Source organism: Lynx canadensis, chromosome D3, assembly GCF_007474595.2.
Source record: "Lynx canadensis isolate LIC74 chromosome D3, mLynCan4.pri.v2, whole genome shotgun sequence".
Classification (NCBI taxonomy): domain Eukaryota; kingdom Metazoa; phylum Chordata; class Mammalia; order Carnivora; family Felidae; genus Lynx; species Lynx canadensis.
This window is the reverse complement of record NC_044314.2, coordinates 47,705,387-47,721,713: the sequence shown is the minus strand read 5'-3', so window position 1 is coordinate 47,721,713 and position 16,327 is coordinate 47,705,387. Positions and strand designations below refer to the sequence as shown.

The 16,327-nt window shown below is 42.8% G+C and overlaps 1 protein-coding gene across 1 annotated transcript in view; it reads right to left on the bottom strand.

Annotated features, from left to right (window-relative positions):
• Positions 1-16,327, bottom strand: part of OSBPL1A (oxysterol binding protein like 1A) — a 245,650-nt gene that overhangs the window by 90,456 nt on the left and 138,867 nt on the right. The window contains 1 exon segment of the mRNA XM_030335766.2: positions 14,948-15,110. Coding sequence (XP_030191626.1) covers positions 14,948-15,110 — 163 coding nt within the window.

Here is a 16,327-nt window from a genome sequence, read left to right as displayed (position 1 = left end):
AAGATTAAAGAGACAAGGCTGGTGCTCTCCAAGTATTCAAAGTCCAATATATAAGATACATAAGTACACATAGGTAAACATAAGACATGTAAGTAAACTTAATGTTTATACAAAGCATTTGTGGGGACAGTTGAAGAAGTCATTCATAAGGGACCCAGAGTACATTTCCAAGCAGAGATGACATTTGAGCTGCAATGACGAAAACTAGTTTAAGGCAGAAAAAGAGTATGAGGGGTATGAGGGGAACAGCAAAGAGCCCCAAAGCCTGAAAGAACAAATGTGTGCCCAGAATATCTAGTACAGCTAGAGACAAGGGTGGCTGGAGGAAAAAAATGTGGTCAGCAGAGCTGAAGCTTTAAAGTGAAATAGATCAGAGTTTGGACTCAACTGTAGTAATGGGGATGTTTTCCCAGGGAGTGATGAGGTCAGTTTTAGACTTTACAGACAGCTCTGATCTATCAGTGTCCTATGGCCACTGTAACAATTACCACAAACATGGTGGCTTAAAACAACAAAAATTTAGTCCTTTATAATTTTGGAGGCCAGAAATCAAAAATCACCTTCTCTGGACCAAAGGCACAGTGTTGGCAGGACCACCGTCCCTCCAGGGGCACTAAAAGGAGAATACATTCCTAATGTTTTCGAGGTCTGGAGGCTGCCTGCACTCCCCGGCCTGTGGCCACATCACTTGGCCTTCGGATCACCTCAGCCTCTGTCTCCTCTCTCTCCATCTATCTGTTACAGGATACTTGTGAAGGCATTTGGGCCCCACCCACATAATCCGTGTTTATCTCATCTTGAAATCCTTAATCACATCTGCCAAGGTCTTTTTTCCCATAAATACATACATACATACATACATACATACATACATACATACAGTTACAGGTTCCCAGGAATGGAAGGCAAACCTATCCGTTGGGGACTGCTTTTCAGACTCTCACATCTGACAACATGCCAGGTGAAAAATGGCTGGCAGAGACAAAGACCAAAAGCAGTAAAACTGGTTAGAAAAGCACCCTCCACGTCTCTGGGGTCAAAGGAAGGGAAGGTGAACTAAGGCCCCCTCAGCATGTACTGGGGGAAGTGTGAGGGAAGGGGTAAAGGTGACTTCCACATGTGTAGTTTTCCCAGTGGGAAGATGTTGATGCTGTTAACCAAGACAAGGAATGTAGAAGGGGGCCGAATATGGTGCCAAAATAGATGGGAACCCTAAATATATCATTGTCCTCCACATCAACTAGTGTTCAAGCTCAGTCATTTTTGTCTTAAAAATGTATCCCAAAATTTCATTTGCTCCAGTATGTGAACTCCTAATGGGTGCCAGAATCTAAGCTAGTTGCCAGGGTTGCAGAATTTCTCATGGAATGAATGTACTACCCGGTTGATGGGCAGGGCTGACAGAAACCAATAATTATACAGAATTTCAACTCTGGGAAAATGGTGCACAGAGCATGCAAGTGGAGATCTGATCAAGTCAAGAAAGTCAACCAGGCTTCCTCGAGGAAGCCTCTGACCCTTCAGCAACGGTCAGAAGGACATGCGTTCACTAAAGCAACACAAAGAGAACTGCAACTTTCCATTCTCAATGATTGCTTTCATTCAAACTCTTGTCATCTCTCATCTAGGACACGAGGACCCTGAATCAATCTTTACTCCTACAGCACACTCTACCAGAGTACGAACTCCTGAGTAGAGATCAGGTCTTATTTTCTTCAAAGTCCTGTCTCAGTATAATGGAATTACAAGAATTCCACAATGTTTACCTTAAAAAATACATGAATCTTGATAAAACAGTAATATGATGTCACTCTAATAATTATGTCTGTTGGCTCCCCATCACCAATATGCTAAAATTCAAATTCTTCAGCACAATCTTATCACAAGACTCATTACCAGCTGGTCCTAAATTACTTTCTTGGCTTCATCTTGTCACCTCTCCCCAGCACCCTCAACATTCACCCTTGCCTCAGCCACACCACAGTTCATGACATTTTTGAAAACTATTTTTCTTGGGGCGCCTGGGTGGCGCAGTCGGTTAAGCGTCCGACTTCAGCCAGGTCACGATCTTGCGGTCCGTGAGTTCGAGCCCCTCGTCAGGCTCTGGGCTGATGGCTCGGAGCCTGGAGCCTGTTTCCGATTCTGTGTCTCCCTCTCTCTCTGCCCCTCCCCCGTTCATGCTGTCTCTCTCTGTCCCAAAAATAAATAAACGTTGAAAAAAAAAATTAAAAAAAAAAAGAAAACTATTTTTCTTTACCTCCTAATGTGTTGTCCTCTCCCACAAAGCATTTTCTACCCCTGCCGTATCTGTCTGGAGAACCTTTCCTGACTCTTCAAAACATTACTCAATTGTGGTGCTTTGTCCAAGTTTCTCAAGTGGTCAGCAGCCTCTCCTCCGAATTTCTGTAACCTTAGTGACATACCACTGGGTAGTACTCATTCATTAACTCGTTGAACAAATATTTATTGAGCACCTCTTTCTTTGTCTAGCACTGTTCCAGGGGCTGGGAATACATGAATGAACCGAACAAAATCCTGCCCTCATGGAGGAGGCTACATTCTAGTTGTGGGAGATCACCAAACAAATGAATATTATGTGAAAGGTGGTTTGTTTTTTTTTTTTTTAAAGGGCAAAAAAGGGGAGGGAATAAAAATTGATATAGTGAAAGTCTTTCTGAGCAAAAGAAAGTCTTTCTGAGTGAGGGAGCAAGCACTGTAGATATCTGGGAGAAGAGAGTTCCCGGCAGAGGAAATAATGAAAAGCAAAGGCCTAAGGGAGAACATGCTTGGCAAGTTCAAGAACTAGCACTGAGGTCAGGGTGACAGAAGTGAGGAGGACAGAGGCAGACTTCAGAACGGTGGCAGAGGGCCAGATCGTGTAGGACTTTGGCTTTTATTCCAGCAAAGAAGCAAAGCCATTGGAGGGTTTTGTGCAGAGAACTGATGTGAAGGGATTCATGTTTCAGAATGATCACTGTGAACGTTGTGATTAGCACAATGCTGGAGAGAAGGGTGAAAGCAGGGAGAATGGTGAGAAAACTGCTGTGACAATCCAGGTGAGAGGTGGTGGGGGCGTGGGTCTCAGTGGTAAGAGTGCCGATATGACAAGTGGCCAGAGTCTGATATATTTTGAAGGTACATGTAACGGGATTTGTTGAGGGACTGAATATGGATGTGACACACAAAAACGAGACTGTCTGACAGATAGTGTGAAGGTTCCCAGCCTTGGCCAAAGCACCTGGAAAGACAGATCTTCCACCTACCAAAACACAGAAGACTGCAGAAGGACCCGGCTTTGAACAGAAAGCAAGAGTTCTCTTTGGGACATTGTAATATATGTAGGAGATATCGTTAGACATTTAAGTGAATATGTCAAGTGGATAGTTAGACAATGAGTCTGAAATCCGGGGGGAAGCCAGAGGCTGGAGACACAAAATAATGGAGTTATCAGAATACAGATAATATTTAGCGGCATGAGACTAGATGAGGCCATGTAAGACAACAGGGATCAAGCTTTAATGTCTGTATGCATCACCTACAGATTTGGAAAAAACCCCACAGATTCTTATTCACTAGGTCTGAGCTGAGACCTTAGGTTGTGAATTTCCAACAAGCTCCCAGGGGATACTGATCCTAATCCTCAGACCACACTTTGAGTATAAAGGACCTAGAGACAAGTATGGACAGAAAAGAGGTTCCCTGCCTACCTCCAGAGACACTCTAATATCAGAAGCTAGAAGAATGCCAAAGGACTGGCACAGGAAACTGAAATAAAATCAAATGAGAGTGATGTTCTGCAAGCCAAGTAAAGAAAATGTTCTATGAAGGAGGGTGTAATCAACAACTTTCAGTGCCAGTGAGAGGTCAAGAAAGAGGAGAACTGAGAAAGAACCACTCAACCAGGCAACTGAGTGTAGTCCAGTGGTGACCTGATCAAGAGCACTGAGTGCAACGGGGAGAATAAACCTATAAACAGAGGGTGTTCAAGACAACATGGTAAGGAAGGAGAGTAATGTGGGATCAGAGGTACTTTAAGATTCAGCATTTTAAAGGTAAGACAGGTGATGGGAACAAGGAACAAGCAATTACCTGGGAGAGGGTAGGAACCACATAGATGTCCTCCTGTAGGTCAGAGGGGGTGGGGCCCCAGGCACAAACAGGGAGGTTGCAACCTCAACAATGCAAAGCAGAGAAGGCACAACATGTACACTTACGTACACATCCAAGGGTGTGGCAGCTTTGATACTGGAAACACGAGGAGTCTGTCAGTGACATAAACAATGTCCCCAGCTGGCGCAGGATGGAGGAGGAGGTATGACAAGTTTTAGGTGAGATACGCATGAAAGCAGCACGTGAAAACAACGGACCACAGAAATGGAGTAGGACCGCTGGGCAGCAAAAGGGACCAACCACAAGTCAGCGGCTGTGAACTTAAAGCCAGACCCACTGCTGTGGCCCTGGACGTGTCTCCAGTCTCACCTAGTCCCTTGAGGACTGGGGTTGAAGGGGGAGAGGGATGGTCTGGCGTTCTGCCAGCTGGGCACAGCGCAGGGAGAGAAAGGCAGGGGACTGATCACATGATGCCCCACGCAATCCAGGCCTCACATATGGAAAGCACATGTGGAGTGAGGGATGGTGTAAAGATGGAGATGATGTGATGTAGTCAAAACAATGCTAGAATCAAGGCTCTTGAGAGACTGGGTCGAATGATGGGAGACAGCCATCAGACGTGTACATGATCTCACGGTTTCTGAGTCTGAGCCCCAGGTCCTGCTTAGGATTCTCCCTCCCCTACCCCTGCTCACGCAAATACTCTCTCTCTCTCTCAAAACAAAAATGAACTTAAATAGCAACAACAACAACAAACAAACAAAACTGTGAGACACACAAAATGGAGATAGATAATGGCATCAACATGGTTCCTAAGAAAGGCAAACTCTAAGCTCCGATCTCCAGAATGAGAATGAGCAGCTGCGGTGGACTGGCGGGACAGATCCCTTCTACACTACACTCAAACTGTCTTTCCAGGTATTCATCTCTTCCCCTAGCCTGACCGCAAACCCCCCAGACTGGGGGACTGGATCTTACCTAGCTTGGTATTGCTGTGTCTAACAAATCACCTGGCACTCAACAGTCACATCTGGTTCATGAAATCCTCCCAATGCTGAGGACAGTACTAAATGCACGTGGTTTACAGTATTTAATGGAGCCAATAATTTAGTAAATTTAATAAAAAACATTTTAGAAAATGAAGATGAACCCAGAAGGTCAACCCAAAACCTTAAGGATAGATTGCATTCAGCAGTGTTTACCTGCAACACATATACAAAATAAATGAGATGCTGGATAATTTTTTAATGCTACAAACTGAAAATGAGACTGAGAGCTCCTGCCACTAATCAGATTTTCTCCAGAATGTTTTACCACGTTACATATGGAAGGTGCTAAGTAACAGCCATGCTCTGTGGCACTCATTTTGCTGTCTATCATGTCAACTAATTAATGTTTTGTACGGGGCAGTAGACAAAACACAGAAGTTAGTACAAGATTTCTGCAGTTAAGGGAAATGTAGTGTTGCTATAAGGAAGGCATACACCAAAAGTTATATCACAAGAAAAAGGACAAGAACAAGGCAGTATACCTCATTCTCAAAAAAAAAAAAAAAAAAAAAAAAAAGTGAAGGGGGGAACAAGAGACAAATAAGTGCTAGGAATACATTGGTGGTTGACAGGGCCAAATACTAGGCAGGTGCGGACTACAGTTAAAGGACACACAGAAAAGGGCCAGATAAGAAATGAAGTTATTTCAAAAATAAACTGTAGAAGGAGGGGCGCCCGGATGACTCAGTTGGTTAAGCATCCGACTTCGACCCAGGTCATGATCTTACGGTTTGTGGGTTAGAGCCCCGCATCGGGCTCTGTGCTGACAACTCAGAGCCTGCTTGGAGCCTGCTTCAGATTCTGTGTGTCTCTCTCTGCCCCTCCACCTCTCGCACTTTGCCTCTCTCAAAAATAAGTAAATAAACATTTAAAAATAAAGTAAACTGTAGAAGGAAAGAACACCGGACCTGGGAACATAAAGAACAGTGTACACAGAACTACCTTCTTCTCAGTAACGCTGACCGCCTTGGTCAGATCCTGTGTCTTCTATACATAAAATGTCAGTGCAGATGGGATCACTTGTTCTCCACTATTACCTGTACTACTTACTGGATTAAACTTTATTTGACATAGGTCCTAACTGTTCCTGTGTTCCTCTCCTCCCAACAAAACCAAAATTGTTTCCATTTTGAAAGTTTTGACTCAAAAAGACATAAGCACCCACCCTTGCAACTGCTGAGAAATGCTAAAACTGGGTTCAATTTCATGACATAACTGTCTATTGGTTTTGCCAGTCTACACTATTGGACCGTATGCATTATTCATGCACATTTCGACCAAAATAGCATTAAGAGGAAAACCTAGCAAGAAAGCCTTTCTTGAGCAACTGATCTCAACATGTTTTCTAAAAAAGGAAAATGAACAGACAGTAAGAAAACCAATATATTTTGAAGTTATAATACCCAAAAGGCAGGAATTTCGGTGAAACTTCTCAGACCAGTTCTAAAGAATAGCAGCCACAAATGTTTCAAGAGTAATTCCTTAGCATATTACGGATTCACAAAGTCAGGCACCCCGAACTGTCTCCCTTTCTTAGCAACTTTTTCATTCCCCCCCTACCCCCCACTGCCATGAGCAGGTCTCAAACCTCCAACCAGAGTGTAAATTCCTCAAGAACAAATTGTATCTTTTACTACCACCTCACCCAGGCTCACTCCCGGGGATGGTCTGCCATCCCTCCTCTGCTACACAGAACCCAAAGTGCAACATGCAGCAGGCATTACTGATCCTCTTGTGCTTGTATTGAATACCAATATATTTTTAGGGAGGACAGAAATATCAGTGGCATTTGTTCAAAACTTGTACTCAACATTTAGAAAGGAACTCAGGGATTTAAGTAGACAGGGCAACCATGATCATACAGAGACCAGCACAGTACAATGAAAGGGGCTATAAAGGAGTGTCAACAAGGGAGCACAAAAGAAGAGAGGATTAATTCTGCCAGGGGGAGTCAGGAAAGACTACTGGGAGGGGAAGTACTTGAGAGGTATTTGAGACCTCTGGTAGAACAGGGTAGCAATAAAGTAAAAGTGAAACAGAAAGGGTAGGAATATGAAAGAGGAACCACTCTCTTCTTCCTTAAAGTGGTTCTTTCTATGTATTTCTGTACTTTATTTGCTCACAGAATGGACTATGTTCTACAGAATCAGCTATCTGTTAGTTTCTTCTTCCATTTTTTTGCTTCAGTATGCACGAACGTTTAGCCGTATGCCAGGAGGTGGTCACTGACAGTAAGAGCAGCAATCTCACTCAATATAAACATTTCTTTTCTTACACACACACGCACACAAAGATGTAGCTCCTTTCAGATCATGTTACATAATAGAATTCAAATTGTGAAAAAGAAATCTGTTTGCTTTATGGAATTTTATGAAACCTTTACTCACTGAGAATACTGAAAAAACAATTTTTATATGATCAAGAGATCCCATGGGGCTGGAAAAATTAGGCTATACTGTATGCTTGCATCAAGGTTTGTCTCACCCACTGTACTAGATTTTCATTGATCCAGCTTATTGGCAAAAACCTAAAGGGACATAAGGGAAAAGTAGTGAAGGGAAAACAGGAAGTCACATGGATTTCATGTCTAAACAAATAAAATTACCCTATTATTTTAAAGGAAGTAACACAAGTTGTAAGCAAGCAACTTTAAAAAGATCAAACATTTAGTCAAAGTAATTTACAAATATTTTAAGAGAAGAATTTTTAAAAATCTTTTCACATCTTTTAAATATTAGCTTGATTTAATCTTTTACTGTTGAGACCCCTATTAAAAAAAGCTTTTTTTTTTTTAAATTTTTTTCTTTTAATATTATTTTTGAGAGACAGAGTGTGAGCGTGTGAGCAGGGGAGGGGAAGAGAGAGAGGGAGACACAGAATCTGAAGCAGGCTCCAGGCTCTTTGGCTTAGCTCACGATCTCCCAGCTGTGAGATCCAGCCCCAGGTTGGGCTCCACAGTGGGTGTGGGGCCTGCTTAAGTATCTCTCCCTCTCTGCCACTCCCTACTCACACTCAGACTCTCTCTCAAAAACACAGAAAACAAAAATAAATAAAAATAAGCTTTATGTGTAATACAGGTTTGCATACTTTCTCTTGGTCTTATTTCACGCCACATCCAATAGCCTGCTGCCACTACTATGTTTGAGGGCTGGACGAAGTCCGTAAGGCTAGTGAGGGGAAGGGAACAAGAAGACAAGCCTGACTTGACAACACAGGCAGGATCTGGATCATGTCAAGAGCCTTGAAGGCCGGTTAAGGAGTCTGATTTTTATTCTCGGTGCAATGAGAAGCCACCACAGGATTCCAGGCAGGGGAATGCAATGACATGACGTCTACAAAGTGCCACCGTGGGTGTGTGCACAGAGTGAACTCCAGGAAGGCAAGGCTGGAAGCATGGTAGGTAAGAGGCTAGACAAAATTGGGCATAGCGCAGGTGATGATAACAAGAGCTCAGAGTGCCAGACACTGTTTTAAGTATTTATCATTATCTTATAACCCATCTGCAGATAAAGAAATGAGGCACAGAAAAGTGAAGTAACTTTCCAAAGGGCATAGGAATCGGTAGAGTGACAATTTATCAACAGCCTCTTGTCCCAGCACCTACCTTTTAACCCTACACGATAATAACAGAACATATATGGCTTTGAGGTATGATTTGAAGGTAGAATGGACAAGCTTTGGGCTGGGTTTCATGGATGTGTTACATGAATGTCAAAAATCACTCCTAGGTTTCTGGCTTTGAGAGGAGAGAAGTGCTATGCACTAAAATGAGGCAAACCCCAGGAAGAGGATCTGGGAGAAAGATCAAAAATTCATTTTTTATTTATCCAGCTGACAGCTGAGTCTGAGTTAGAGATATAAATGTGGTAGTCAGAATAATGGTCCCCCAAACATGTCCACGTCCTAACCTGTGGCACCTGTGGATAGATTACCTGGTATGGTAAGAGGACTCTGCAGATGTGATTAAGGACCTTGAGACAGGTAGGTTACCCTGGATTATCTGGGCGGGCCCACTGTAATTCCTAAAGTCCTTTAATTTTTTTTTTTTTTTAACGTTTATTTATTTTTGAGACAGAGAGAGACAGAGCATGAACGGGGGAGGGGCAGAGAGAGAGGGAGACACAGAATTGGAAGCAGGCTCCAGGCTCTGAGCCATCAGTCCAGAGCCCGACGCGGGGCTCGAACTCGCGTACGGCGAGATCGTGACCTGAGCTGAAGTCGGACGCTTAACCAACTGAGCCACCCAGGCGCCCCACCTAAAGTCCTTTAAAAAGTGAGGGAGAAAAGTCTGAGTCAGTGAGAGAGCTTGGAAGATGTCACACTGCTGGCTTTGAAGACAGAGGATGGGGTCTCAAGTCAAGGAATGCAGGTGGTCTCCAGAAACTAAAGAAGTCAGGGAAACAGACTCTTTCCCATAGCCTCCAGAAGAAAACACAGCCCTGCCAAGACCTCAACTTTGGAACTTCTGACATCCAGGACCATAAGAAAATAAATCTGCATTGTTCAAAGACATTTGTGGTAATCTGTCATAGCAGCGACAGGAAACTACTACAGAATGCTAAGTTAGTATTTAAAATGATGTGATATTGGGGGTGCCTGGGTGGCTCAGTCGGTTAAGTGTCCAACCTTCGGTTTTGGCTCAGGTCATGATCTCATGGTTTGTGAGATCGAGCCCCACATTGGGCACTGTGGTGATAGTGCAGAACATGCTTGGGATTCTTTCCCACTCTCTCTGTCCCTCCTCTGCTTGTGCTCTCTCTTAAAAAAATAAATAAAATTGGGGTGCCTGGGTGGCTCAATCGGTTGGGCGGGCGACTTCAGCTCAGGTCATGATCTCTCTGTCTGTGGGTTCGAGCCCCATCAGGCTCTGTGCTGGCAGCTCAGAGTCTGAAGCCTGCTTTGGATTCTGTGTCTCCCTCTCTCTCTGCCCCTCCCCTGCTTGCTCTCTGTCTCTTTCTCTCTCTCTCTCTCAAATAATAAACATTAAAAAGTAATAAATAAATAAATAAATAAATAAATAAATAAAATGATGTGATATAAAAATGACGGCAGAAGAAACAATAACAAAAGTTCTTGAGAAGGTACAAGGAGATGGGTACATGAATATATGATATGAGGAAAGAATGGCTTCAATTGAGGAAGAACATTTCTTCTCTTTAAAAAAAAATTTTTTTTTTTTAATTTTTTTTTTTCCAACGTTTATTTATTTTTGGGACAGAGAGAGACAGAGCATCAACAGGGGAGGGACAGAGAGAGAGGGAGACACAGAATCGGAAACAGGCTCCAGGCTCTGAGCCATCAGCCCAGAGCCTGACGTGGGGCTCGAACTCACAGACCACGAGATCGTGACCTGGCTGAAGTCGGAAGCTTAACCGACTGCGCCACCCAGGCGCCCCCCCAAAAATTTTTTTTTAATGTTCATTCATTTTTTTGAGAGACAGAGATGGAACGTGAGTGGGGGAGGGGCAGAGAGAGAGAGAGAGAGAGAGAGGGAGACACAGACTCTGAAGCAGGCTCCAGGCTCTGAGCGGTCAGCACAGAGCCTGACATGAGGATTGAATCCATGAATCATGACCTGAGCCGAAGTAGGAAGCCCAACTGACTGAGCCACCCAGGCGCCTCTCTTCTTTTTTTAACAGAAAGGAAGAATGAAGTGGGAGTGAGGGTGAAGTGTGAAGACTATAGTGAGAAGATGAAGTCATTCCCAAAGGACGGCTTTTATACCTCAATGAATTATTTGGCGGGGTCATCAGCAACTCAAGACTTGAAGCTGGGGCTTCTGATTCTTAATTTTAATGCAGTTCTACACTGCAAATGATTTGCAAGATTTCTAGCAGGAAACAGTAAGAGTGGCCACAGAAAGGCTACTGTTGAGGCAAGGGTAACAAAACTCAGGTGAGTCCTTTAGGGCAGGAAGGAGCAAAGGCATGGCACCTGCCCTCTCCTTCATTTCTACAGCCCTGGTGCCACATGCTGACTGACCAAGGCACCTGCACTCAGCCTCAGGGTCCTTCTCAACACAGCCAACCTTAAAGCAGCAGGTACTGCAAACCAATCTGAATTGGTACTCGAGATGCGATGTACTTGCCAATCCTCACCTAGGGACTACAGTTCTTTTTATCTTCTCGTCCCAGAGAAGACTGATTTTGGAGAGTGTTTTGAGCGTTAAAATATGTCTGAGAAGCAGAAAGATGACAGTAGCTGCTAAATGTCTATCAAGTAGAGAATAATCAAGAAAACAGTGGTGAATCATATCACGGACTTTTATACAACCTTTAAAAAGAATGAGCTAGAGTTGTACTACTGATGGGAAAAATTTCCAAGTTATGTCGTTACATGACAACACAGATCCAGGGGCATGTGGGTGGCTCAGTTAAGCGTCTGAGTCCTGATTTCAGCTCAGGTCATGATCTCAGGGTTCATGAGATCCAGCCCTGATTCAGGCTCCAAGCTATCAGCAGATTCCAAGCTATCAGATTCTTTGGATTCCTCTCTCTCCCTGCCCCTCCCCAACTTGTGCACGCTCTCTCTCTCTCTCCCTCCCTCTCAAAATAAACATTAAAAAAAAGAACAAAAATGCAACTCCAGAACAATGATACAGCTACTTCCATTCCTGATTAAAAACAAAACAAAACAAAACAAAGCTGTATGTAAACATACGCATACACATGGGAATGCTTTTAAAAGGCCTGGAAGAGAATATATCAGGCTATAAGAACTTCCAAGGAAGACTGTACATTAGGATAAGGGACGAAGGGAAAATTTCACTGAGTAACGCACACACTTTCATATTGAATTATTACAATTTTTTTCATGAACATTAAATTTTTTCTCTCTTAAAAAAAACATAAAAGATGAGCAGCTGTGGCACAAAAACAGACACTGGAACAGAATAGAGAACCCAGAAATGGACGCACAAATGTATGGCCAATTCATCTTTGACAAAGCAGGAAAAAATATCCAATGGAATAAAGACAGTCTCTTAAGCAAGTGGCGCTGGGAAAACTGGAGACACGTAGAAGAATGAACCTGTACCACTTTCTTACACCATACAGAAAAATAAACTCAAAATGGATGAAAGACCTAAACATAAGACAGGAAGCCATCAAAATCCGCGAGGAGAAAAGCAGGCAAAAACCTCTTTGATCTTGGCTGTAGCAACATCTTACTCAACACATTTCCGGAGGCAAGGGAAACAAAACCAAGAGTTAACTATTGGGACCTCATCAAAATAAAAAGCTTCTACACAGCGAAGGAAAAACCAGCAAAACTAAAAGGCAACTGACAGAATGGAAGAAGATATTTGCAAACGACTTATCAGATAAAGGGTTAGTATCCAAAATCTATGAAGAGCTTATCAAACTCAACACCCAAAAAACAAATAATCCAATGAAGAAATGGGCAAAAGACATGAATAGACACTTCTCCAAAGAAGACATCCAGATGGCCAACTGACACATGAAAAAATGCTCAACATCACTCATCATCAGGGAAATACAATTCAAAACCACAATGAGATACTACCTTTCACCTGTCAGAATGGCTAACATTAACAACTCAGGCAACAACAGATGTTGGCGAGGATGAGGAGAAAGAGGATCTTTTTTGCACTGCTGGTGGGAATGCAAGCTGGTGCAGCCACTCTGGACAATAGTATGGAGGTTACTCAAAAAATTAAAATAGAACTACCCTCTGACCCAGCAATTACACTGCTAGGTATTTAGCCAAGGGATACAGGTATGCTGTTTTGAAGGGACACATGCACCCCAATGTTTACAGCAGCATTATCAACAATAGCCAAAGTATGGAAAGAGCCCGAATGTCCATCACTGGATGGATAAAAAAGATGTGGTACATATACATATACAATGAAGTATTAGTAGGCAATCAAAAAGAATGAAATCTTGCCATTTGCAACTACGTGGATGGAACTAGAGGGTATTATGATAAGTGAAATTAGAGAAAGACAAATTTCATATGACTTCACTGATAGGAGGACTTTAAGATACAAAACACATGAACATAAGGGAAGGGAAACAAAGATATAAAAACAGGGAGGGCGACAAAACATAAGAGACTCTTAAATATGGAGAACAAACAGAGGGTTACTGGAGGGGGTGTGGAAGGGGGGATGGGCTAAATGGATAAGGGGCATTAAGGAATCTACTCCTGAAATCACTGTTGCACCATATGCTAACTAACTTGGATGTAAATTAAAAAAAAAGAAAAAGAAAAAGAAAAAAAAAGAAATAATGATGGCCTGGGGGAGGCGGGGTGGGGGAAAGATGAGCAGCTCAAGTGTCTGGGCTCTTTTATATTCAGATCTTTTTGCACTTAATCCTATGATCCCTCTAGTGACTTTCTCTTTTGGATGTCCCCAAACGGAAGGAATATAGGAGATAACACTACTGGACTTGGCCCAGGGTAGGTGTGAAAAAATCCTGGCAGGCTCCGATGTCATTCCCGCCCCCCACCCCCCACTTCCCTCAGTTGTGTTAAATACTTCCTTTGCCTCATCACTTACCTCACTGCCTTCAAATCCTAGCTTCACTTTCTCTTCCCAATGAGTCACTCCTTTCACAAATGCCTTATCCAAATGACAACATCATCATCAGTATCATCTTTTCTACTCCATAATCTGGCTATTAAAATTACTTTTCCCATTCTTTTGATTATATCACACTTCCCACAATAACGAATCTGTTTACCTTACATAACGAATCTCTTCTCTGTAAGCCTAGCAACAACCATTTTCCCTGTCCTATATGATCACACTGTTGTCTTTCATTTCCTCAACCCAATCTTCTTTCATTCCCATTTCTCTTACTTCTCACTGCACTTCCTTTAATCTCCTACTGTGAATGTGACCCTTTCACTCCCTGTTCACGGAGGTCTCCCGCTTCCACGGTCAAATTCTACGAGACCAGTAATTGCGTATGTCCACCTATTCTGTAATAACTTGATTTCCTCAAATAAGAGTTAGTTTCAGCCTCACTCGTCTGCAGCCACTCCTTCAAGCACCCCACCTCAAAAATTCTAAAGCAAATTCCTCAAAGGTCCTAACTACTTAGTGGGACATCCCCTCCCAAGTCAGTCCCACCTCCCCACACATCTCCTTTTTTGGAGCACCTTGGACATGACAGGCATGGTCCTAAACACAGTTTACACACAGGAACTCATTTAATCCTGACTCAGCCTGATGAAATGGATACTGTAATTATCCCCATTTTAAATATGTGTGAACAGAGAACTAGAGGTCACAGAACTTGCCCAAGGTCACACAGCCAGCTGGTGTAAGAAGCAGGATTCCAATTTAGGCTGTGGGATCCCTGCTCATTTTGGCATGTATTTCTGAGGCACAACTAAGCACTTCTTTTCTCTGCTCCAGCCACACTGCCATTTCCCCTCTTTGGCACTCAGCATACTGGACCGCAACCACCATACTCCTCTCTGTCCTTTAAGGTTTCACAGTACTCTCTGATGACAGAAACTGTCCCTTGCTCTACCCTTAAACATACAATAGCACCCTGAAGTAGGAGGTATTTAATGGTCACTGAACAAATTCTTGAGTTTTCACAGCACTCCCTCTCCATCCATGTTGGTGGACTCAGTCCCAACTCGCAGCCTCCTGCCTCAGTACCCCCACAACAAAGAGAAACTGTGTGGGGAGCTGTGGTGCTACATGTCCTCTGCTCTCTCCAGGACACTGCAGGTGACATCTCTAAGAAGACGTTCAGGTGGTGGGCTTCAAACCACCCACAACACAGGTGGCAGGATTCTAGACTTACCTGATAGTGCATCATAGAACTCGTCTTCGCTGAGGATGCTGTGGGGTGGCGAGCCTTCAACCAGAGATCGCTCTAATTCATGGTGTTCAGTGGCCAGAGTCTCCAGTGCTTCTGACAAAATTTTGTTTTTTTCTTGCTCCTGTTCCAATTTAAAATTCCTCACCTGCAAGAAAACAGATACACAAAAAAAGACTTCAGTGACAGGAGACATACGCTTATTCAAAGGGATGTAAAATTTATTTGCTTTTGATCCAGTTCCATCACAACATCAGAAATGAAAACAGTTGTGTTATATGCATGCACAGATGAATGAGCACAATTACTAAGCTAATTCTGTTCTTCCTGTGGGGCCTTTTCTCACAACAGCTCTAGCTAATGAAAATAGATTAAGACTAGCAAATTTGGCTCAAATGATCAAGATTCTAGTATAAGAACGTGAGCCAATTTAGAAGTCAGATAAAATTTAAAAAAGACAGAGTATCTCTCTCTGACATTAATCATGAAATTAAGCCCATTTTGACTAAAATAATTAAAACCATTCTAAATATTAAAATGTATACCACATCAAAGTATAAGATACAATCCTCGAGTTTACTTCTGAAAGAGCTGGAGTATCAAATGAAAGGAAATGAGTGGCCACATAATGACATTTTAACTTCCATTTTTCAATTCCATATTTTGGTTATGGTTCTCTATTTTACCTTGAATTTAGTACACTAACAACAACAAAAAGATTATAAAAAAAGGTAATGCCTGGTTTCATTTTTCATCTTTTAATGAGATCATCCATTCTTCCTAATTCAAGAGCATCTCAACCTTTGCAGTTAACTAATACCCTCTGAAATTTAAGTAAGCTGATCCTCCTGTAAAATAGCAGGTGCTAGATTTGGTGTGGACAGTTTCACCTGTCTTGATATTGGAACTCTAGAAATCACAACTATTCTGCAATCTCCCCCAACTTCTATTCCAAAGGGTCTGCCATTACCCACTGTGCAATCACAGAAGTCTCGTGTTCTTTAACTGCCTTGCCTGAAAATTAGATTATTAGACAACAGTGGAACCTTCTATCAGTAGTCTCCAAACTTGTGTGTGTGTGTTTTAACTTGGGCAGAGCAGAACCCATCTCAGAAATAACCCCAACACAAGAAATAGAGGCTTTCCAAAGCTGCACTGGGTGACACTGGTACACTCAGGAGCGCTATGGCTTTCTTTGGCCTCCATCCAAAGTGGGGGCTGTTCCAACAGTTTGAAAAGCACCGGATGGGGGTACTCTACAACCTCCTCCAGGTCCGAAGTTCTGGCTCTGGGTCTTGGGAGCCACAGAACCCTCTCTGCTGCTCTCTGAATTACTCTCTGCTGAATCTCACCCTTTCACCTCCT